Source organism: Rhinichthys klamathensis, unplaced genomic scaffold (genome assembly GCF_029890125.1).
Source record: "Rhinichthys klamathensis goyatoka isolate OS25496 unplaced genomic scaffold, OSU_Roscu_1.1 h1tg000019l_1, whole genome shotgun sequence".
Taxonomy (NCBI): domain Eukaryota; kingdom Metazoa; phylum Chordata; class Actinopteri; order Cypriniformes; family Leuciscidae; genus Rhinichthys; species Rhinichthys klamathensis.
The window spans coordinates 4,194,574-4,217,599 of record NW_026606570.1 but is presented as its reverse complement, the minus strand read 5'-3'; the positions used below and the strand labels follow the sequence as shown (position 1 = coordinate 4,217,599).

General features: G+C 38.1%; 1 protein-coding gene across 6 annotated transcripts in view; it reads left to right on the top strand.

The window, feature by feature from the left end:
* cntrl (centriolin) overlaps positions 1-23,026 on the top strand; it is a 42,214-nt gene that overhangs the window by 485 nt on the left and 18,703 nt on the right. For 3 of the 6 annotated variants that reach the window (XM_056236281.1, XM_056236248.1, XM_056236290.1), the window contains exons 2-22: positions 2,071-2,207; positions 2,315-2,445; positions 2,621-2,762; positions 3,195-3,381; positions 3,462-3,655; positions 6,362-6,400; positions 6,744-6,863; positions 8,993-9,161; positions 9,674-9,783; positions 9,932-10,126; positions 18,113-18,266; positions 18,385-18,605; positions 18,716-18,892; positions 19,694-19,828; positions 20,087-20,232; positions 20,337-20,526; positions 20,636-20,794; positions 21,341-21,520; positions 21,612-21,719; positions 22,527-22,668; positions 22,804-22,946. In XM_056236281.1, coding sequence (XP_056092256.1) covers positions 2,071-2,207; positions 2,315-2,445; positions 2,621-2,762; positions 3,195-3,381; positions 3,462-3,655; positions 6,362-6,400; positions 6,744-6,863; positions 8,993-9,161; positions 9,674-9,783; positions 9,932-10,126; positions 18,113-18,266; positions 18,385-18,605; positions 18,716-18,892; positions 19,694-19,828; positions 20,087-20,232; positions 20,337-20,526; positions 20,636-20,794; positions 21,341-21,520; positions 21,612-21,719; positions 22,527-22,668; positions 22,804-22,946 — 3,179 coding nt within the window. The remainder of the gene's footprint in view (positions 1-2,070; positions 2,208-2,314; positions 2,446-2,620; positions 2,763-3,194; positions 3,382-3,461; positions 3,656-6,361; positions 6,401-6,743; positions 6,864-8,992; positions 9,162-9,673; positions 9,784-9,931; positions 10,127-18,112; positions 18,267-18,384; positions 18,606-18,715; positions 18,893-19,693; positions 19,829-20,086; positions 20,233-20,336; positions 20,527-20,635; positions 20,795-21,340; positions 21,521-21,611; positions 21,720-22,526; positions 22,669-22,803; positions 22,947-23,026) is intronic. The other 3 variants (XM_056236256.1, XM_056236265.1, XM_056236273.1) reach the window with 3 other exon arrangements.

Sequence of the window (23,026 nt, the reverse complement as noted above, 5' to 3'; positions counted from 1 at the left end):
TTCAACTCCCTGCCAAATTATTACCCACCTCGTTGAAGTCGCTACCTGATTGCCTAATCAAAAGTGAAAGCGCTACATCAACCCACGAAGTGACCCTTCACAAAATGTAATGCTTTAATGACGCCTTTACAACATTTCAAATCCCTCAGTTCTCGCCATCTCTGAAAACTAAGCCAATGTTGGTTCTTGTTTTATTACCTCCTACCTGGGACCTCCTGGTTAAATAAATCTCTTTTTGCCAGCCGACTCTCCTCTATTCTGCATTTTTCTTTTCTTTTCTTTATTAAAAAAAAGCGTGATTCTCAGAGGTTCGAGATTCTGCATGCTCAATGGCCGCGTTTCCATTACCCTTCAAATTGCGCAAATTGAAATTGCGAATTGAAAATACGCACAATGGAAACACATCAATTCAAAAATGTTTTACGCTGTCAACCTTTCTCGCTTGTTGTGACAACTAACCTATGCCACTCCCATACCATACATGTCAAAGTAGCCGGAGAAACTTTTCTCTATTTATGGAAATGACAAGATTCGCACGGACGAGTGACCTGATGCAATTTCCCGCGAAAACCCCCTTGCCCAATCTAAAATAGGCTTACCATAGTGAATCAGGGTAAGACAAATACACGCTTTGAAAGAAGGATTTATAATGGATTTGGATCATTATTGACTACATTTTGTTAATTTTGAACAAAAAAGTTACACGCTGTGCCTTTAAAAACAAATTATTCGAGATGTAATTGAAATGATACGGGGGTGAAAATATCCCTGACTTTTAAAAATTGCCAGAATAATCATGTAAGCCCCCTATTGGACTTTAGTCCAGTCATTTTAAGCCAAAATGGGGGTCAACCTTGAACAAATTGCAACAGAAGCAAACTCAACTGATTTTGTATCCTCAATATGTCCTGAGTAAGGAAAAAAAAGCCCCGAAGAATCCCATTAGGGGAAAGTTTAGAAAAAGACCCAAATATATCCCATTCATACGCCTATTCATTCTTTTTCTCACGTGAAAAGGGTAAAAATTGTAACCTTTAGATATCATCATGAAAATCACTGAGTTGAGTACTTACATCAAGACAAACAAAAAATGTATTACAAGTTTTTTTGCAATTGTTTGTTAACATGGACAAATGGTGCATAATCTAATTACATATGTGCTAATTTGCATAAATACCCAAACAGATCTAAACATTGGGTATATAGCAGGTGAAAATGTCTTGTAGAATTTTGTTGACATATAACAGTAAACTATTTAATATTAATACCCCATCTCTGCAATAATAATTAATAAAGGCTGGTTTCTGGTACTTCTTCCTGTATTAATGTTCATGGGTAGCCTAAATGGGTTCCATTCAGACCTTAACATTAAGTCTTTTACTGTTATATGTCAACAAGATTCAAAAAAACATTTTCACCTGCTATACCCAATGTTTAAATCTGTTTGGGTAATTATGCAAATTAGCTAATACGTAATTATATTATGCACCGTTTGTCCATGTTAACAAACAATTTAAAAAAACTTGTTATACATTTTTTGTTTGTCTTGATGAAAATCAACTCAGTGATTTTCATGATGATATCTAAAGGTTAAAATTTTTACCCTTTTCACGTGAGAAAAAGAATGAATAGGCATATGAATGGGATATATTTGGGTCTTTTTCGAAACGTTCCCCTAATGGGATTCTTTTGGGCTTTTTTTTCCCTTACTCAGGACATATTGAGGATACAAAATCAGTTAAGTTTGCTTCTGTTGCAATTTGTTCAACCTTTTTTCATAAAATGACTGGACTACTTGGTTAGCAGAAAAATTAAACTAGTAAGATTGTGACCAATGTTTATTAAGAAAGAGTTTATTTTTTAAGTCCAGAGTGTGAAAAGTTAAAAAAAAAACATCTAATGCATTTAAGCGTTTTGTAATAGCACAATGATGAATAATTTCCCTTACTTGAACTGAACTTGCAACCATATTTCAGCTTCTCAGATCATTAATTACTTTGCTGCTACCAGTATTTGTAAATATTTGCACTCCATAGTGTGTTATTCATTTATACAAATATCTGCCCTTAGACAAAAGTATATATAAGGGGAAGGGGACAAGATACATCACAGAAGACCTGATTAGGAGAATAACTAAATGTGAAAATTTAGTCCTTGTGCAGACTCTAGATCTGTCTACATCTACGGGACATGACAAACAATTTAGGGTAAGATTTGGAAATTATTTGGTTAATGCTCAGTATGATTGGTAAAGTTTATTGTTGCATTTTGCATTCATTTGTATTGACTTCTGTGTGTTCATGTTTTTTTTTAGTATATTGAAAATTTGGACAAGTGTGAGCGCCTGCAGGTTCTCAGCCTCAGTAACAACAGGATTGAGAAAATTGAGAAACTAGAGAAATTATGTCACCTACGGGAGCTCCACCTTTCCAGTAACAGCATACAGTAAGAGAATGTGACATTTGTCTACTTGACAACAAACATTCCCTGTGGTGGCACCACATAACCATTTTTTTTTAATTGTTTTCATAGTGTTATAACAGAATAAAATATAGAATATTATTAAAGCCAGTAAAAGTTTTAAAATATAATTTATAATTTATATTTGAATTATGTACAGAAAAATTGAAGGTCTAGAGCACATGACGAACCTTCAGGTTCTAAATTTGGCCTTCAACAACATTGAACATCTTCCGGTATGGATGGCAAAGAAGCTCAGATCCCTTCAGATCATAAACCTACACAGCAACAAGATATTCTCTGTAGGTACAATTTATCTGGGTTTTTCAATCTCAGCCTTTGCTTATATTTGTTTATCATGTGTTTAAAACGGCCAATCAAGTTCAACAGAAAAAAAGAAAAAAAAACATTAAAGGGATAGTTTACCCAAAAATGAAACTTTTTCATTGTTTTTCTCACCCTCATGTCGTTCAAAACCTGTATTTTTGTCCAAACAATGAAAAACAAAGGCCAAAGGGAACCAATACTGTTTGGTTACATTCTCCAAAATATATTCTTCAGCAGATAAAAGAAAGTCAAACAGGTTTGGAACAACATCAGGGAAAGTAATAATGACTGAATTGTCATTATACCTTTAATGTCATACTTAACTGTGTTAAAAGAGAATTACTCATACTCAGTTTTTGCAATGCACAATTGTGTTACTTACAACATTCTCAACCTTTGTGATCTAGCTTCATGAGATGGCTAAACTAAAGCCTCTGAAGAACCTGACGAATCTGACATTAGCAGAAAACCCTATCTCCAGCCTGCCCCATTATCACCTCTTCTTAATCTTTCATCTGAGGTCACTGGAAATACTGGATGGACAACCAGTCAGTCCACAGGATAGAGAGCAAGCACATCAACGCTTTCATATGGGTACACCATCTCATCTTCTACATTTATCTTATCTTCATATGTGCTGTTATAATATGAGCCCCTTTGTGCTGTTCTTATAGAGGAAGTGGAGCGTTTGGAGCAGGAGTTGGAGTTGAGAGTTGAGGAGACTGCACAACTTCAGAGAGAGCGGGCCGCAGCACTGGAAGAGCTGGAGCGGCAGGACACAGCCAATCAAAACCTGAGGCACCAGAACCAGGAACAACAGCTGGGGCACAAGGAACTCAGGAGAGAACTGGACACCAAATCTGAAATGGTGGGTAATACAGTCTTCGCTGTCATCAAGCTCAGTGTGAATAGGGTGGAGCATTTCGCCCTCACACACAACTGTGATATCTTATGTAAAGAATATATTTTTCTTTCAGATCATTTCCTTAAGAAGCACCACCTAACAAAACCTATTTTTTAAGTCAAAATTAAATCCAAATTGACTTTTTTGAAGGGTTATTTCCCCCAAAATGGTAAATAAAGGCAGAAATACACTACAAGACTTTTTCAGATTTTTGCAGACAAGTTGACAAAAGTTGCCAGAAGTCTCCACCAGTCTGCAGATTTTGGGCAATTGGAGTTGATTACTTTTACAGACAGTGTATGATGGGCACAGACTCTGATTTTTTAATCTGATTTTTACAGACTCTGATTATGATTCCATCCAGTCGGAGAATATTAAAACATGTTTGATATTTTAGCCGATTTTAGAATACTTATTGTAGTATATGATGCGTTTGCTACTAAAACCAAAGTTGTCCTTTATCTACCGAACGCACGTATCAAATTAGTCTCCCTCAATATTTGACTCCTCAGTATAGATAAAACAACTGACTACGCCATCTCCCGCTGTAATCTGTAGAGTCCATACTGACCCCGTCTACCAATCCGTTTTTTTCTTTTGCGACTCAGCACACAGAGTCGCTGCAACAACTACTGCGGTCATCTCCTACACATCCGTGTTTGTTTCATCTGTCGTGAGTCTTCTAGCAATGAGGCGTGTGTTTCTGTGTGAGTTTGTTGTGTTAATAACAATTTGAAAGTCTGGTAGTGTATGATGCCCAGTTTTTCTCTGTAACCATTTGCAAAGTCTGCAAGTGTTTGATGCCTAATGTTTTAAAATCTTTTCAGAATATTTACTCACCCTGGTGTTGTTCTAATGCCGTATGCCCTTCTTTCTTTTTGGGTCAGAAAAAGAAAAAAAGTCCCACTTTTGCTCTTACATAATGGCAGTGATTAGCAACTAGCATCAAGCTTTAAAAAAAGACTCACAAGTATCACAGAATGATCACATGCTGTATATTCCAAGTGTTCTGGGGGTATATGACAAGATTTGGTAAAAAAAAAAAAAAAAAAAAAAAACCTTTAATGTATTATTTAACTAAATTCCTGAGCTTGGCCGTTTTGTCTTCTGTGCACAACTGGGCATTCATTAGTGTCTATTAGCAGTTCACTCCATCTCCGCCCAGAAAAAGTTGTGAGAAATCAAGATTAATAAAAACATGACACAAAATACAATCCATGTACTTTTTTCTCTGAGATGAATATATCTGTTGTGTTCATCGCAACAACAAGTTATCACGTTCACATCTGCCACCAGTCATTCTGACTGTCATCTGACAACCGGAATTCAAGTCTGGAGATGTTCATCTCAATGAAGAAAGTATACAGATACTTTTTTGGGGGATTTATTGGAATTGTATTTTATGTCGCTTTTTCTGGGCGACTAATAGTCTTGAACTCACAGTCGTGCAGAGTAGACCAACGGCCAAGATCAATATTTTAATTAAACAATGCATTAAATTTCGTCACTTGGAATATAAAGCACATTTCGCATGGGATCATTCTGTGATACTTTTGCATCTTTTTTTAAAGCTTGATGCTGGTCACTTTTTACTGCCATTATATGGGAGCACGAGCAGGATATTTTTGAAGAAGGGCATACGCCATTAGAACAACTCCAGCGTAAGTAAATGGTGAATTAATTTTCATTTTTGGGGGAGCTATCCTTTTAAGGCAAGACACTACAGAAAACCCACTTGCTCCATCTCTAAAACATCATCACTTATTACAGAAATATGTTTTTTTTTCTTGTTGAATACTGTTTCAATCTGAAATGTCACATAACGGGAGGAAAATGGGTTGTATATTTTTTTTTTATGCTTCATGTTGACTTTTATCTATAAATTACTTTTATCTGCTTTCATATTAATTTTCAAATCTATGCGCTTGCACACTCAAAATGCAGTCACAGTGAGCACTCAAGTACACATTAATTTTTCAAACTTTACATAAATTTTCCAGTCTATTTCTAGACAATTTCCTGTTCAGCTCTCTCTTCTTACTCCACGCTTTTGTCACCTACTCCAAAGGTACTTTGTGAATGGTACTGAAAAGTGTTTTTGAATGTGTTGCATCATTTATCACCTCTTTAATTGAAGAAGTTCTTGGAGAGTCTGCATTTGGAAAAAAAAAATCTGTTTCAACTACTAGAACAGCAAATTTATACTCATTGCTTTAATGCACTTGCTCAGTATACAAAATTTAAAAAAAAGTGGCATTTATTTATATTGCACGAGCACATTTTTTAAGCAAAATATTTAACAGAAATCGTTTTTGTTAGGTTTTAAATGAAAAACAATAGATATATATTGTTCAAGGTACTGCTTGTAATTGGACACTTTACTGTCAAATGTTAGTGGAACACATGCATGGCTAATGTGATGATCTACAGCTGTGGTTAATCTGCTTAGACACTGGTACATTTGAGTAGAATTGACTTCATATATCCGCTAGAAGTCTACTTGAGACCAGTGACCACTTGAGGCCAGTTCATTGCAGAACTGGCTTTAATGCCATCCCTTTTAACTTTCCCTTCCCTATTGATTTTATTTATCTTTCACTCTTGTGCTCTTATGTAAACTATCTGTATGTCTTCTACTGTCTCTTCTCTTCATTCCTTCTTCAATCTCAGCTTCCATATCATGCTCCTCTGCTGGATTCCCTCTGTCAGGTACTTAAATGTCTTTTAACTTATGTGCCCTACCAATTACGGAATGATGTCAACGTTATGTTCTCCTGTCCTCTCAGGTTCTCGCTTTAGAGAGCGATGTTGATGGTATGGCATTGCTATGTTCTTTAGCATGTTTCTGCATGTGTGCATTCTGTATTAATGGAAATCTTCAATTATCATTCATTGCTCTGTGCATTTCCATGAGTGTAACAGTTTTGTAGTACACATATCTTTAAGGCTCAATTTCATTCTGAGCTGAGAGGTTTGTAGTGATGTGTGGCTGATGTGTTTTATGGTGTTATGTAAAGTGTTTTGTTTAAATGACCTCTTTCTCATTACACAGCTGAAGCAGAAAACAGTGGAGTTGACCCAGGCCTGTCAAAAACACTATGAGCTCGAGCAAGAGTTGGCTTTTCACAAAATAGATGTCAAGTTTGAACCTCTTCCATTTTATCCAGACCCTGTAAGTTTTGTTTTTGTTTAGGTTTTATAATAACTTGAGGATATAAGTAGATCATTCATTGTGATTAGTTTTGAGAAAAAGGGATTAATTCTATTTATTTTTTTTAATTGGTAAATTTACACTACCGTTCAAAAGTTTGGGATTGAGGGTTTTTGAAAGAAGTCTCTTGCTCCCCAAGTCTACATTTATCCATCCATCCATTCTCCTCCACTTGTCTGGGACTGAGTCGTAGTGGCAGCAGGCTAAGTAGTTTGCCCATACGTCCTTTTCCGCAACACCTCCACCGCAAGGTGTCCAGGAGGCATCCTGACTAGATGTTCGAACCTCCTCAACTGGCGCCATTCAACACGGAGGAGCAGCGGCTCTACTTCCCACCCTGTCTCTCAGGGTCAGCCCAGACATCATGCAGAGAAAACTCATTTTGGCCACATCTGCAATCTGTATCTGTTAGCTCATTCTTTCGGTCTCTAGCCAAAGCTCATGACCATAGGTGAGGGTTGGAACATAGATTGACTGGTAAATTCGAGAGCTTTGCCCTCATGCTCAGCTCTCTTTTCACCACTACGGTCCTGTATAATGACCCGATCTCATCCTCTGACCTACCTCTCCTACCTCTCACTCGTGAACAAGACCCATCGATTCTTGATCTCCTCCACTTGAGGAAGCAACTCCCTCCCTACCCGAAGTGGGCAGTCCATTGTTTTCTGGCTGAGAACCATGGCCTTGGATTTGGAGGTGGTGACCCTCATTCCCACCGCTGCACACTCAGCTGCAAACAGCCCAAGGAAGCACTGAAGGTCACAGCCCGATGAGGGACAACAGGACAACATCAGGACAACATCATCCACAAAGAGCAGCACCCTAAGGCCCCTAAACTGGACACCCTCTGCCCCCCCGGCTGCGCCTTGAGAACCTGTTCATGAATATCACAAACAGGATTGTGACAAAGGACAGCCCTGGCGGAGACCAGCGTTCACTGGGAACAAGCTTGACACACTGCAGAAAATGTAAATGCAGCTATCACACAGTTGTATAGGGATCGGATGGCATACATGGAACCCCATGCTCCCAAAGTCCCCCCCCCCCCCCCCCCCCGCCCCCAATCACTAGGCACTGTTCCTGATTCCCATGCGATATTGAACAGGCGTGTCAGCCAAGACAGCCCGAATTCATCCAGGGCATTCGGTATCTCAGTATCCCAGCCCATGCTTTCCCTGCCTAAGCCACTTGATCTCTCTGAAGTCGACCAAAAGTCCTTCTCCATGGCTTGTCCGAGCTTTCCCATATCCAAGTTTTTGCTTCTATGATAACTTCAGCTGTGGTCCTTCTAGCCTGCCAATACCGGTTGGAAGAATCGGGAGACCCACAGGTTAACCACACCCAAAAGGCCTCCTTTTTCCACCTGACGGCCTCCCTCACCGCTGGGGTTCGCCAACGTACTCTTGGGTTGCCGACACGATAGGCACCAACAACCTCCAGCCAAATCCTTCCGCAATGCAGGCTTTGAACAGGGCCCACTAGGTCTCCATGTCTCTAACCTTCTTGCAGGATGAAGGAATCACTCCTACAGAGGTGGGAGAAAAAGACATTCTGGACATGAAAAACCCCCAAACAGTGGTGTCAAGTTGGGGACTTGTGAGTATTCCTACTTAATGCCATCCACCCTTCAACCCAGGAGTTTGGTTCCAGAGCCCGAGCTGTGCTGAAAGTGAGGCCAGCTATATCTAGCTATTAATGCTCAAAAAAATATTTTGTAACATTAAATGTCTTTACTTTTGATGAATTTGATGCATTCTTGCTAAATAAAGGTATAAATTTAAATAAAAAGTATTAATTTAATTAAAACAACTATCTTACTGACCCCAAACTTTTGAACGGTAGTGCGATATGTTTTTCCATCCAATATGTAGTGCATGAAGTTTTACTTCATTCAGTTCCACTTTTAATAAATTAATATATTTTAATACGATTTTAGTGCGAGTCTTTAACAGTTAGTTACATTCGGATTAATTCGGTGACATTTCATTTGAGCTTTGATGATTAAATTGCTCCAATTGACTTTGCTTTAGTCATTTTTGTATGGTAGGATTATATTCATTTTTAGAGACATCATTCTCTATGTTGTTCAGGAGGTGGAGGTAGAGAAACTTTCTATCGAGAGTCCCTACATAGGAAAGTCTTGTCGGAAGAGGAACATCCTCTTGGGTGCACGAGACCAGCATCAGCCAGCCTCACCGGACCTGACAGAGACAGACTACCCCAGAGAACATGACATGTCCAGACATGCGCAGCTCAGAGGTACAAAGGTTGAAGGGTACTGTGTATTCACATTATACTAAAGGGTCTAAATAGTTATATAAAGTAAATTCATTTGTACGTGTGCTATTCATTTTTTACTAGCTTTACTTGTAACAATCTTTAGTTTTTGATTCTTATTACCAGCAATGCTGCTCAGGTTTGGGACTAAGTTGCATACAATCGCTTTGCTTGTGCATACTTTCCGTTGATGTATGAATGAGTGAGTGAATGGGTGAATGTGAGTCAATATGTAAAGCGCTTTGGTGGCCACTGGGTCTGTGAAAGCGCTATATAAATGCAGTCCATTTACCATTTACTTTATGTACAATATTACCCTCAAATAATACTGAAACGACTGTTGACCATTGAACAGTGGCCCCCAAATATAATCAAACCAAGTGGTATCAGCAAACAAATGATGCAGGACATTTTCCTGTTTTTGTGGGACCACTGTAAGATCCACATCTCTGCAAGATTTCCTAATGCATCTGTTTTGTTTTTTGTTTTTTTAGCTGAGGTGCGATTACAGCAATTACTTACAGAAATTGAGATGAGAGAGCAGCAGATCCTTAGAGCCAGTGAGGAGCTCCGGCAGCTAGAGGAGACAGTTTCTCAGAGACGGGTGAGATGTTCCCCTTTAAACAAGTTTTTAAAACACCACTTGCAGTTCTCCCTGATAATATTTTCTCTGTTTAAGTCAAACTTGAGTCCCCATTGATATTTCAGATTTTTTAAAATAATTTAATGTATCTATGTTGATTTGCACATAGATCTGTGACGCTGAGAAGGAGCAGTTCAGGCAAGAGCTTCAAAGGAGGATACAGAGGCTGGGAGAGCTAAGAGGAGAGATGGAGGCTGTGGAGAGGCAGCTGGACACACTGAATGCTGATAGGAATCAAGCCCAGAATGAAATGGACCAGCTTCAGAATCTACTGCACAGCCTGGATCCCAGTGACCCCAGACATGTCAGTAACACTTATGCTTATACAACCTTATGATGCTAAAGCAATAATTACAGTGATTTTACCATGGTTAAGTAATGCTGTTGTGACGATGTGCTTCAGAGTGAGTAAAACCCCCTTAATTATGGTAAAATCTCTGTTATGTGCAACTTCTTGTGGATTATTGTTGTCATAACACAGAGGCAAAACACAGACACCAATGTTCTGTAAATAAATGTATTCATAATAATAATTACAAAAAACATCCTGTTAAATTTACAGTATAAAAACTAGCAGCTGTGGTTGCCGGAAATATGCATATTTTACAGTTCTTAAACGCATGTATCATAAAGTCGGTATGAAATGAAAATTCACCCTATCTATTTTCTAAATGCATGTTATAAATCTGGGGCCGTATTCACAAAGAATTTTAAGGCTAAAAGTAGCTCCTAACTGGCGAATTTAGGAGCAACTCCTAAAAATAATGGGCGTGTCACTCCTAACATTAGGACTCCTAATTTTTTTCACTAAGAGTAATTCACGAAGCATTTTAGCCCTAAAAGTAGCACCTAAGTCTGGGACAGCTTAAAAGAAGTCGAGAGGACTCCTAACTCACTAAGACCTATTCACAAAGGATTGTAGCGCATACCACCGCCTCTCGCAGTCGTCCGGGGTCCGCGACACAAGCGGGAATGCTGCATTGATTTGCAAACAAATCCTCTCTCCCATGTCTCACGCTTAGTTTTGCTTGATATTCCAGTGCCGAATTTCCCTTTTATTATGTTTTTTTTTTCAGCACCAACTGAGCCAGCAGCACTAACTGATCCTGCATCCAGTTGAGCTTTCTTTTCCGTTTTGGCGAGTTCATCATCCACCGTCATTCAACTATTACATATTTAGGCTACTTCAATAGGAGCAACATTTCCTTGCTTTAAGTAGTCTATTTAGGCTAATAGGATGTCAATTAACCAAGCAAGTGTTAATGCAAGTGTCGTTTTTTCATTATTAGGCAAGTGGCGGTTTTCATTGGGGTATTAGGTTACCTTGATTTAATTTAATTTAATTCACGACTTTTCTCTCTTTCTCTGCCTTTTTAGAATTACACTTCACTGGGGCCTGCACAAACATGTCATTATATATGCATTTCGATGACATTACTATTATTATTTTGTGTAGGACACAGACATATTTAGATGTCGTAATTTCATGATTTGTTGCGTCTGTGTTATGTTCCGCATGATGGCCCTGTCATCTAACAACCAATCACTGTGATCATTGCGAGGAAGCTCGTGCATGAGAATTGACGTCATCCATAGCAACGATGACTCACTCTTAGTTTAGGAGTTGTCATTTTTCCTTACTAAGAGTAGGTCTGAAAGGCGTTGTGAATAACTTTTAGGAGAAAACTCCTAGCTAAAATATTTTAGTGCGATTTAGGAGTACTCCTAGTGGTAAGATAAAATTCTTTGTGAATACGGCCCCTGATTTTGAACAATTCATACATGCATACGTTTCTTCTCCTCTTCTCTGAATGTTTAATCAAAATTTCATTACATTAGAGTCCGATAAAAACAACAGACTTCTCTCAGACTTCTCCCACATCTCAAAATCCAATCAACAACCAATACATTGAACCAAGTCCCCACTGTACTTTTTTTTTCTTTTTCGGTAATCTATCTATCTATCTATCTATCTATCTATCTATCTATCTATCTATCTATCTATCTATCTATCTATCTATCTATCTATCTATCTATCTATCTATCTATCTATCTATCTATCTATCTATCTATCTATCTATCTATCTATCTATCTATCTATCTATCTATCTATCTATCTATCTATCTATCTATCTAATCACTCAAATATGTTACAATACAGAAGAAAAGATCGGTTGCTTCTTCAGTTGCATCACAACTTTAATATACCAAACTACTTAAACTACATAAATCTTCTGAAGGTAAACCCCCATAATAATACAGATGTTTAAAATAAAAGGCCAAATTAAAAACTACAATTCATTAAATACGGCCATTCTATAAACAATGGCTAATAAATAAAAATACACAGAACAGTGTTACTAAAAGACAAACCATCAGGGTAAAATACACAACACTAAAATAATGCAACATACATAAATTATATATATATATATAAAAAAAAAAAAAGTAACAAAACACCAAACCTTTTCACATACAGAAAAGAAATATTGTAATGTAAAAACTGTAAAAAAAAAAAGTTGAATTGATCAAAAGTGACAGACTTTTATAATGTTACAAAACATTCAATTTTTATTTCTGTAACAATTGCTAAAAAAAAAAGTATAGGCTGTTAATGGTTGGCAGACAACGTAAAGCATTAAAATATAGGCCTAATTAAGCTGAAGTGCTGTTACAGCTTTGTCTATATTTGCTATTTTTCCCTGGTTGAGGATAAGCTTAGGACAAATATTGTATCATACAGTTAGTATAGTTTATAGATTAAAATGTTAAAGGATATACAGTATGCAAGAACATTTTTCTTTAACCAAGAACAATGGTTACACATTTCTACAACATTTGTTATATAACAACAAAGTTCATGTCTTCCTGTTTTCTGTTAAAGAAAATGTTTGTCATACAAAAAGTGTAGTCGGAAATGTGTCTCAATTACTGATGTGTTGTGGTACCTCCCTAACAACAAAGGTGACAATAATAAGATGAAGATCTCTATGGAATTAATCATCACTAACCCATGATTCTCAGCATCAAGTCGTATAAAATGAGGCGTCTGCCTCTTTAAGAAAGAAGAGAGAACTTCTGTCCTAGGGGAAATCTGTTTATGCTGTGGGTGGAGCCAAAGAGGTTCCTTACTCCCACCCGGCCCCAGACAAGGGCACTGATTGGCTGAGGCAGAACGTTTCCTGTGTTGATTCAAAGAGAGTAGAGAGGAGGGTGGAAAAAGTGCAGGGGTAGAGGAGGAGGGGGAGAATGAAGTCTAGTGGAGAGGGCTACTTTTAATAATAGTTGGACTCTGTGGACAAAAGCTCTGAAGTTTAGTGTAGCGGAGCTAAAAGAGACAGGAAATGTTCTCTTTCTTTCCCCTTCTGGGGCAGCAACAGGAGAAAAATGGATATATAGAGACAGAAAGTAAAGAGATGGCAGCCACACCGCTTTAGTAAGTAAATACCCCACTGGGGTCAAGGAGGGGCTCATGGGAGGCTGCTGTCATAGTGTTGCAATTTGGGACTTGATTTTGTTTGTTGAAATGATTATTGGTACCTAACAATAAGAACATGTATTACATTTTTTAAAGTTGATCAAAATATGCTTCATGAATGTGTAAGTTTGAATGTATATGGAATATATTTTCCGTGTTATTAAACAGGAAATTGCTAAATCATTATGTCAACAGGGTTTGCTGGATTGCATATTTTACATGGCTTACATTAGATTTGAGAGCAGTTGGCATGATAACAATGTGCATTGTTAAATTACTATGACCAAACCATTAGATACAAATAAATACCTTTGGTATATTTATTTATAAAGAAGGTTGGTTCAAAGTTTTAAAACAAACTGGCCTTTGAACAATGTATTATGCTTAATACAAGTGTTACATTATCACTTTGAGATAATCGTTGGAAGGGAAGAAGAAGTGTATGGGTAGAGAAGTAACGAATGCAGAAGTCCAAGGCTGCATCAGAAATCGCATACTTCCCAAACCCTACAATATAGTAGTATATGACAAAAGAAGTATGTCCGAATTCACAGTACTCCTAAAGGAGTAGGCAAAAAGTACCCGGATGACCTACTACTTCCGGCGGATTCTGAAGTGTGGATACAATGGACACTTAACTATCCTATGAGGCCACGGTAGAGGATTTTTGAATGGCAAACAACGGGACGCAACTGATGCTGTGGGTTACGTGATAAGGGCAACATGGCAAATAAATACGACACACATTCATACTATATAGAACGTACTTTTTTAGTGGTTGTGAAGTAATTACTTATTCATAATTAGTACCTACTCAAGAGAGTAGCCCATGACTGTCCCTTCTTCCCAATTTTGATTACTGTCCACAATACACTGTAAAAAAATATTTAATAATTCATTACATTTATATAGCGCTTTTCTCAGCACTCAAAGCGCTTTACATGGAAGGGGGGGATCTCCTCAACCACCACCAATGTGCAGCATCCACCTGGATAATGCAACGGCAGCCATATTGTGCCAGAACGCCCACCACACACCAGCTATTTCTCAAAGATTATAGAGTATATAAAACATAAGAGTATGTTTTACAAGACAATACTATTTCAGTCTTTCTACTTTCCTACTTAATTTCATGTTTAATTCAAGTCAAGTCACCTTTATTTATATAGCACTTTATACAAGACAGATTGTTTTAAAGCAGCTTTACAGTGTGTGGTGAGTAGGACGGCCGAGGGACGTGAGAGAACGTCGCGAGGCCGGTGGTGCGATTGCTAATGAGCAGCACCTGTGAAGCACACCGGTCTCGCATCTCTCACGGAGGAGCGGAGGCATAAAGGGGGAGCGACGGAGTGGATGAGCGAGAGAGGAACAGGCCTGCTTTTGTTTGTGTTTTGTTTTATTTTATTTTATTTTGGTAGCCAGCAGTCGTCCGTGAGGGGCTGCTGGCAGGTAGTTATATTTTATTTTGGGTAGCCAGCAGTTCCGTGAGGGACTGCTGGCAGGTATTGTGTTTATTTCATTTAAAATAAAGTTTTATTTTGATTGTCAAAAAAAAAAAAAAAAAAAAAAAAACACAAACAAAAGCAGGCCTGTTCCTCTCTCGCTCATCCACTCCGTCGCTCCCCCTTTATGCCTCCGCTCCTCCGTGAGAGATGCGAGACCGGTGTGCTTCACAGGTGCTGCTCATTAGCAATCGCACCACCGGCCTCGCGACGTTCTCTCACGTCCCTCGGCCGTCCTGCTCACCACACAGTGATAACAGGAAAATTATTTATTGATGCGAACAGTTTATTTCGACTGTAAAGCAGCTTTAAAAATAAAATAGTCATTGTTCAGCTGATTTCAGTTCAGTGTTGATTCAGTTCCGTTGTAAAAGTTAATCAGTTATTAAATTAGTTCATTTCATCTAACGCAGTTCTGCAAAAAACAATGATTGATGTCATCATCCAGCTCAGTTCAGTTCTCATCTAAAAGTGTCAGTGCAGTCAAATAAATAATATTGTTGAATATTAAGTGTCCTCAATGAGAATATTAAGTGTCCCCTATGAGAACCACAACTATAACAATAACTACAATGTGTTCTTGCCAATTTTGTAATTAATTGAGAAATTTTCTAGCAATTTGTGAGTGAAAAGTGTTTCTACACCAATTTTTTTTCTCAGTCTATGTGAATTGGGATGTGTCTTTGTCTTTTTTTAGTTCTGTTCTGAGATTTGTATCAGATTGATTTGAAAAGACTGCAAATAATTTTTCAGTCTAGATCAGTTTTAAATGCATTAATGATGAAACCTAGTAGTTCTACATTTGTACAATTGCACATTTGTGTGTGTTTCTCAATCAAAGTCCCCTCCAGGATGCTAGGGTGTTTTTGGTGGTTGCCTGTGTGTTGCTAAGGTGTTTAGGTGGTTGCTGGATTGATGTTTACTGGTCCACATCAAATGAGTCCACATAGGCCTGTTTTCGTCAAGAATGATAACTATAACAATAACTATATTAGCGTCCACTACAACACATGATAACTTTATGTTTATTATTAGTACCCACTGCATATGTTGTCTGCCACTTTCAATGCTTGAGCTCCTTAAAACAGGATGGATTGTGTTTTTTTTTCTCCCTTTATCAGTTAAAAAAGAAAATCTGAAAGTGATTCCATTGATATCATTCCTTTGTGTCATTATTGTTGTGGTGTGGACTTCAATTTTCTCATAGAATTAGAATGATTATTAAAACGTTATAGTTATTTTTATAGTCATCATCCTTGGTGTAAACTGGCCCTCAATCTCTTTAATGTTATGGTCAAGTCAAGTCATCCTCATTTATATAGCGCTTTTAACAATGTAGATTGTTTCAAAGCAGCTTTACAGAGATAAACATATAATTTAAGGTAACAGAGATTGGTTTGATTTTAGAGCGGTTCTTGACTAATGTTATTTTCCAGCTAAAGTTAGTTTTGATTGATTCGCTTCCGTCGAAATGATCATTTGTTATTAAATTAGGGGCCGCTAAGACGACACCGTTTTCTCTAAACAGACTTTAAACGCGAACCTGTGATAAACGCTGATGGCGCTCACATGCGATTTAAGAATTGATTCTATAGTTATGTGTGTTTGAATATATGTGGGCACTGGGCAGGTTTGTAATTCCCTACAAACCATGCCTAAACAAACTACTTGTCCTGCCTATAAATTTTGATACAGAATTTTATTTTATCACTTCGGGGTAGGTACGCGAACCGAAATTTCCACAACGCTGTGGAATAGGGATCCTCCATAGGGAGAGGCTAAGGTCCTTTGTCAGATCTGGAAACGACCTGGATCCGGCAGGCTGCGGGAAAACCACTGGATAAACAAAGACACTAGAATTAGCGTAGATGCCATTCTTCTTATGATGTAACTAACGAGTACATCAGGATTTAGGGGAAGTGTCCCCAGTTCCGGCTGACCTAATCTATGCAGCCTAACATTGAATTATAGAAGTCGATAATGTATTATGTGAATGCTAGGTCAAAGAGATGTGTTTTTAGTCTAGCTTTGAACTGACAGAGTGTGTCTGCTTCCCGGACAATGGTAGTTAGACTGTTCCAAAGTTTCGGTGCTAAATAGGAAAAGGATCTACCGCCAGCAGTCAATTTTGATATTCTAGGTATTATCAACTGGCCGGAACTTTGAGACCGCAATAGACGTGAAGGACTATATTGCGTTAAGAGCTCGCTCAAGTACTGCGGAGCTAAAGCATTTAGTGCTTTGTAAGTAATCAGCAATATTTAAAAATTTATACGATGTTTAATAGGCAGCCAATGCAGTGTTGACAGAACCGGGCTAATATGGTCATACTTCCTGGTTCTGGTAAGAACTCGAGCTGCTGCATTTTGGACCAGCTGTAGTTTGTTTATTAAGCATGCAGGGCAACCACCCAGTAGAGCATTACAATAATCTAGCCTTGAGGTCATGAACGCATTAACTAATTGTTCCGCATTTTTCAATGAGAGCATATGGCGTAATTTAGATATTTTTTTGAGATGGAAAAATGCGGGTTTACAGATACTAGACACATGACCTTCAAATGGAAGATTGGTATCAAAGAGCACACCCAGGTTCCTAACTGACGACGAAGACTTAACAGTGCAGCCATCAAGTGTTAGACAGTATTCTAGGTTGTTACGTGTGGAAGTTTTTTGTCCAATAATTAGAATCTCTGTTTTTTCAGAATTAAATAGTAGGAAATTATTAGTCATCCAATTTTTTTAATCAGCTATGCATTTCCGTTAATTTTGTGAATTGGTAAGTTTCGTTAGGTTTTGAAGAAATATACAGCTGAGTATCATCGGCATAACAGTGAAAGCTGATTCCATGTTCCCTAATGATATCTCCTAATGGTAGCATACTTGAACAGCAACGGTCCTAGTACTGAGCCTTGTGGTACGCCATACTGAACTTGTGATCGATAAGACATCTCTTCATTTACTGCTACAAACTGATAACGGTCAGATAACTATGATTTAAACCATGCTAGTACAATTCCACTAATGCCAACATAGTTTTCTAGTCTATTTAAAAAGAATGTTGTGGTCAATGGTGTCAAATGCAGCACTAAGATCAAGTAACACTAATAGAGAGATACAACTGCGATCGGATGATAAGAGCAAATCATTTGTGACTCTAATGAGAGCAGTCTCAGTACTATATTGGTCCCTTATATAAAACACTAAAAATAAAGTTGTTCAACATTAAACTGACATCATATCACATATCTCTTGTGTTGTACTTGTGATTCTACTGATTTTGCACTGACTCTCTGCCATCTCTTCTGCAGGCCCATGTGAAGGCTCAGTTGTCCAAAAAGACACAGCTGCTGGCCATCATGAGCAGAAAGCACCAGGAACTGGAGGGCAGGCTGGATGATATGATCACGCGCATCCACATGGAAACGCAGGAGATCAAAGAACTAGAGCAACAGCTTACTGATGGTGAGGAACTTTTTAGAATTTACTTTTCCTTTATTGGATAATGATGTCGTTGGATCCATTATGAATACAATATATTTAAATGAAAATAAGTAAGATGAAACATTCTCCACTCATTTAGGTCAGATAGCTGCCAATGAAGTACTCAAGCGTGACTTAGAGGGCATAATCTCAGGACTTCAGGAGTATTTGCAGGGGATGAAGGAACAGGCACGAAGAGCCCAGTCAGATTGCAGACTTTTGCAGAGGGAGAAAGATACTCTGCAGAACCTCCTATGTGAGAAGGAGCTTCAATGCACACAGCTGGAGAAAGATGCTCTGAGTGCTGAAAGCGCACAGGAGGTTGGAGTCTGATTCTGACACAATGCTCAACAGTGCAGTTTTAAGTTTTAATACACCACTCTGTAACAATATGTCAAGTCAACATTATCATATTGTTTGTTGTGTTACAGGAGCTGCAGTATCAGCAGCAGGAGTTAGAGGATCTGAGGAAGGAGAACGAAGAGCTGAAGCAGGCTCAGGGTCAGGTCAGTAAATATGAGGCAGAGCTGGAGACCCAACTGCAGGAAAGAGATACTGAGGCCACGCAACTGAAGGAGGAGCTCGGCAGACTGCGTCGACTCAGTCAAGTAGGAAATCTCTTCATAGATTTTTGCATATTCATCCATAATGTATTATAGTTTTTTTTTTAAAGGAATAGTTCACCTGAAAATAAAAATTGTTGCTCTAAACCTTTTTTCTTTTCATTTCACAAAATGTTAGGTTTAATATTCATGTTGCCTCTTTTCATAAAAAGAAAGTGATTAGTGATTAGTGCCAATCAACCTCCAAAAAGGAGCAGCTCTCACAATTAAACAATTTGTGCACTATACTTCAAATATTCTTGATATGTCCTCATCTTCTTGAAATATACTTCAACAACAAGCTGGATGTCACATATTTACATTATTTCATGTGTATTATCAGCAAAAATTATTACACTACCATTCAAAAGTTTGCAGTCGGTAAGATTTTTAATGTATCTTGGTCTCTTATGCTCACCAAGGCTGTTTTTAATTGTTCAAAAATACCATAAACACAGCAATATTGTGAAATAATATTAATGCACTGTTAAGTGACATGAACAAACAATGAAGAGCTGTAGTTTTATTAACTAACATTAACAAAGATTAACAAATACAGTAACAAATGTATTGCTCATGGTTAGTTCATGTTAGTTAATGCATTAATTAATGTTAATAAATCAAACCTTATTGTAAAGTGTTACCATTAATTTTTATAAAAAAAATACCCCAACACCCCAAAACATTTGAACAGTAGTGTACTAGATTTGAATATGTGTAAGAGTGAATGATTAAAATTTGTTCCTCACACAAATGGCTTTAAATTAAATTTTAACATTTAAGTTTTCTTCCCTTCCACATTTACAGATGGAGCACTCAGCACTGCAGGCGGAGCTGCAGAAAGAAAGACAGGCAAAAGAGAATGCTTTGGCTCAGATGCACATGGCTGCCAACAGAGAGCTCGAGAACACGGAGCTTCTGCAACAGGTCAACACTCTTCAGGTGTGTTACTGCACGTCAGACCTCAAACCAGAATAATAAAGCTCAGTCAGACCTATCCCTTTATAAGCATGGGAAAATTCTTGGAAAGACCAAAGGATGGATAACTGAAGTGCAGATACCCGTCACCTCATTAAAAACCTTCACTGCCTGTAAAAGTGTACTGTACAGTACATTCTGCTGCTTGATGATGTATGAGTATCATTCAGCCTCCAGTAAGACTCACATCTCTGAATCCCTGGCTGAAAATGTATTTCACAGGAGGAGAGAGACAGTCTTAAGGAGAAGGTGGATGCTCTTCATGGTGATTTAGAGCAGGTTAAGAATGAGCTGCTTCGCCCTGAGAATGTGGCGAAACATTTAGGAGAGCTGTCCAGAGCCATAGCTACAGGACAAGAGGAACTAAGGTATGATAGATTCTTATTATATGTTTTAGCAAATTAAAATAATTGAACTGTGTGGCTACAGATGTGTCCAACAGATTGTGAAATGTCTTTGTTATCCCATCCAGTTGCAGCTTTGAAGACCTCGGGGAACCAGTGAACAAGAAATTCATAGAGCTACAACAGGAGGTGCATCGTGTAGTATCTGCAGCTCAGAGAGATCGACACGAGGCCCAGCGTTGCCAGGACAGACTCGCTGGAGAAATGGGTTTGCTCAGAGAGAGACTCAGGAAGTACCATGAGAGATACCAGACTCAGGTGAGCATTCAATTCATCATTATTTAAAATATCTTCAATTAGATGCTCACATATTCCAGTATAATGTCTTCGTATGAAGTGATGCTGATCTCCCTCTGTTTGATTCCAGCAGGCAGCAGAGAGGTGTGGTGAGGAAGTGGAGCTCCATAGGTTGAGGGAGGAGCTGGAAGATGCTCATGAGCAGCAGTACTTGATGCTGAAACGTTTAGAGGAGACCGAAATCGATAGGGACCGTCTGCTTGCTGAATTAGAAGAACAAGATAAACAGGTCCCAACATATTCAACATTTGAAACCTCTTTTGTTAAATTTGTTTGCCACCTTCTTGATTTTGTTCTGTTTTGCTCAGTTTTGAGATTAAATGCGTAGTTCAGTCATGAATCTCTTCGAAGTAGCTGATTGTACTTCACTCATGCCAGTACCAGCAGCATAGCAGATCCATTTGCCCAAGGCGTTTCCCATTGAGAGATACCGAACGAATGTTTGAAAGGGAAACATTCCTAACAATAAAAATGCTGTTAAATTTATTTGCCAAAGTTGTCATGATTGAGATACTTTCAGAGCTTTAATCAAAATGTAATGTTAGGTGTAGGGAACCTTAGCAAGAAAAGTTTTTTTTTACTCTTCGACCCTATGGACAACTTTAAACTGAATGAGAGTTTATAGTTACCAGTGCCTTTATAGAAATGCTTTATTTTCAGTCAGCTATGAGTGATTTATAGATCCACAATAGACCTAAACTGTTTACTTTGTAAGTATTTTACTTTGGATATTGCTTTAAGCAGCCATGTATGTAATAGTTAGTTGTTTTTCTAGATGAAAGCCGAGGAGAGCCAGACTCAAGAGCAGCTGGATTCTCTCAGTCTGGAGTTGCAGGCACTCAGGAGATCATTTTCCTCTGCTGACAGAATGGCTGCCGAACAACTGTCTGCAGCTAAGGACAAACTTCACTCTCTTCATAGCACTATAGAAAAAATACATCTGGAGAGAGCAGCGGTAAGACAAAGTGCAGGGTACTTGAAATCTTTTCGGAGCAGCATCAATGTGAGAAAGGTTTACTGATGATTATGTGTTTATATGCATGTAGAATGCAGAGGAGTTGCAGAGCACCAAGTTTCAGGCTGCTCAAGCCATTCAGGACTTGGCTAGTGCTGAAGCAGAAATCCAGGTTCTCCAGAAGCTTTTGACAGATAGGGTAATGTATCTGCACAGAATCTTCAAACTTTAGTCTTCAGTTTTATCTTCCTTTCAAATAATCTCTGACATTTTGGGTACGATTGCCACATTTCGCCCCCTAGTGGCAGTCACACTGAACTGTTGTGAATAACCCTCTGCTAATTCACAATGGTAAAATGAATGAATAATGAATGTATGAATTTGTGCACACAGAACAAATTACTGCCAATACATTTGAAAGAAAAGCATAGTAGGTTTTCTAGAGCTAATCAGTGTAAATAATTATAATAATTATGTATAAGTCGTCAAGTCACTTTTATTTAATATAGCGCTTTTTACAATACAGATTGTTTCAAAGCAGCTTTACAGTGATGACAGGAAAATAATGCAACAAAGTTTCGGCTGTTTCGCCTGTACAGCAGATCTAGAAGAAAATAGTGTCATAGTCCAGCTTTAATAAGTTCAGTGATGGTTTATTTTAAAGACCTTTATAACTCCCTATTTAAAAAAAAAAAAAAAAAAAAAATTGTATTTCTCCTATCATGCTCATAGTTTTGATTAGAATGCATCACATCTTGTCAGGCAGTCGCATATGTTCTAGCTGCAAAAGTTCAAATGCGGTATTTCAGTGCACCCGAAGCTCAAATCGTAACATCAGAATATTCTGTTTACGTATATGATTGGAACTCCACGCAGCTCCTATACTACTCTCATTTGCAAATTGATGACTTGCAGTATCTTACTTCTCAGAGATTTTAGTTTGTTAATGCCCTGTCCCCGTTGTACATTGTACATTAATGCATTCCCTGGTTTCTGTTGAATGAAGGTTCATGAGACAGATGGGAATCTCCGCAGTGTCCCAAACTCTAGTATTCAACAGCAAGAATTGGAAAGATTAAACCAAACCTTGAAAAAGCAACAGGTTCAAACCAAACGTCTCAAAGATCAACTTGCACAAGCCAAAGAAGGTTTGTTTGTCATCTTTCCATGGTAACACCTCACAAACACCATGCATCATGATGCTGTGTTCTGTGGGCAAGCAAGCACCATGCACATTTCCTTCAGTGCAAAAATAGACTTGTTATATATTGTGGTTTGTTTAGCTAACAATGGAAATCTAGAAGAGCTGCTGGAAGAGATTGGAGTCCTGAGGGAGACTCTTCTACAGCAGAATAACTTCCTGTCCAGCTTAGGAGATCCCCTGCCAAACACAGGATATTGGTACTATGTACCATCAAATCAGAATGTAAGGAATCATGTTTTGAAACATGTTCTTTTAGCATTAGAAAAGGAATACTCTTGTTAGTGTTTCAGCATGCTATTTGT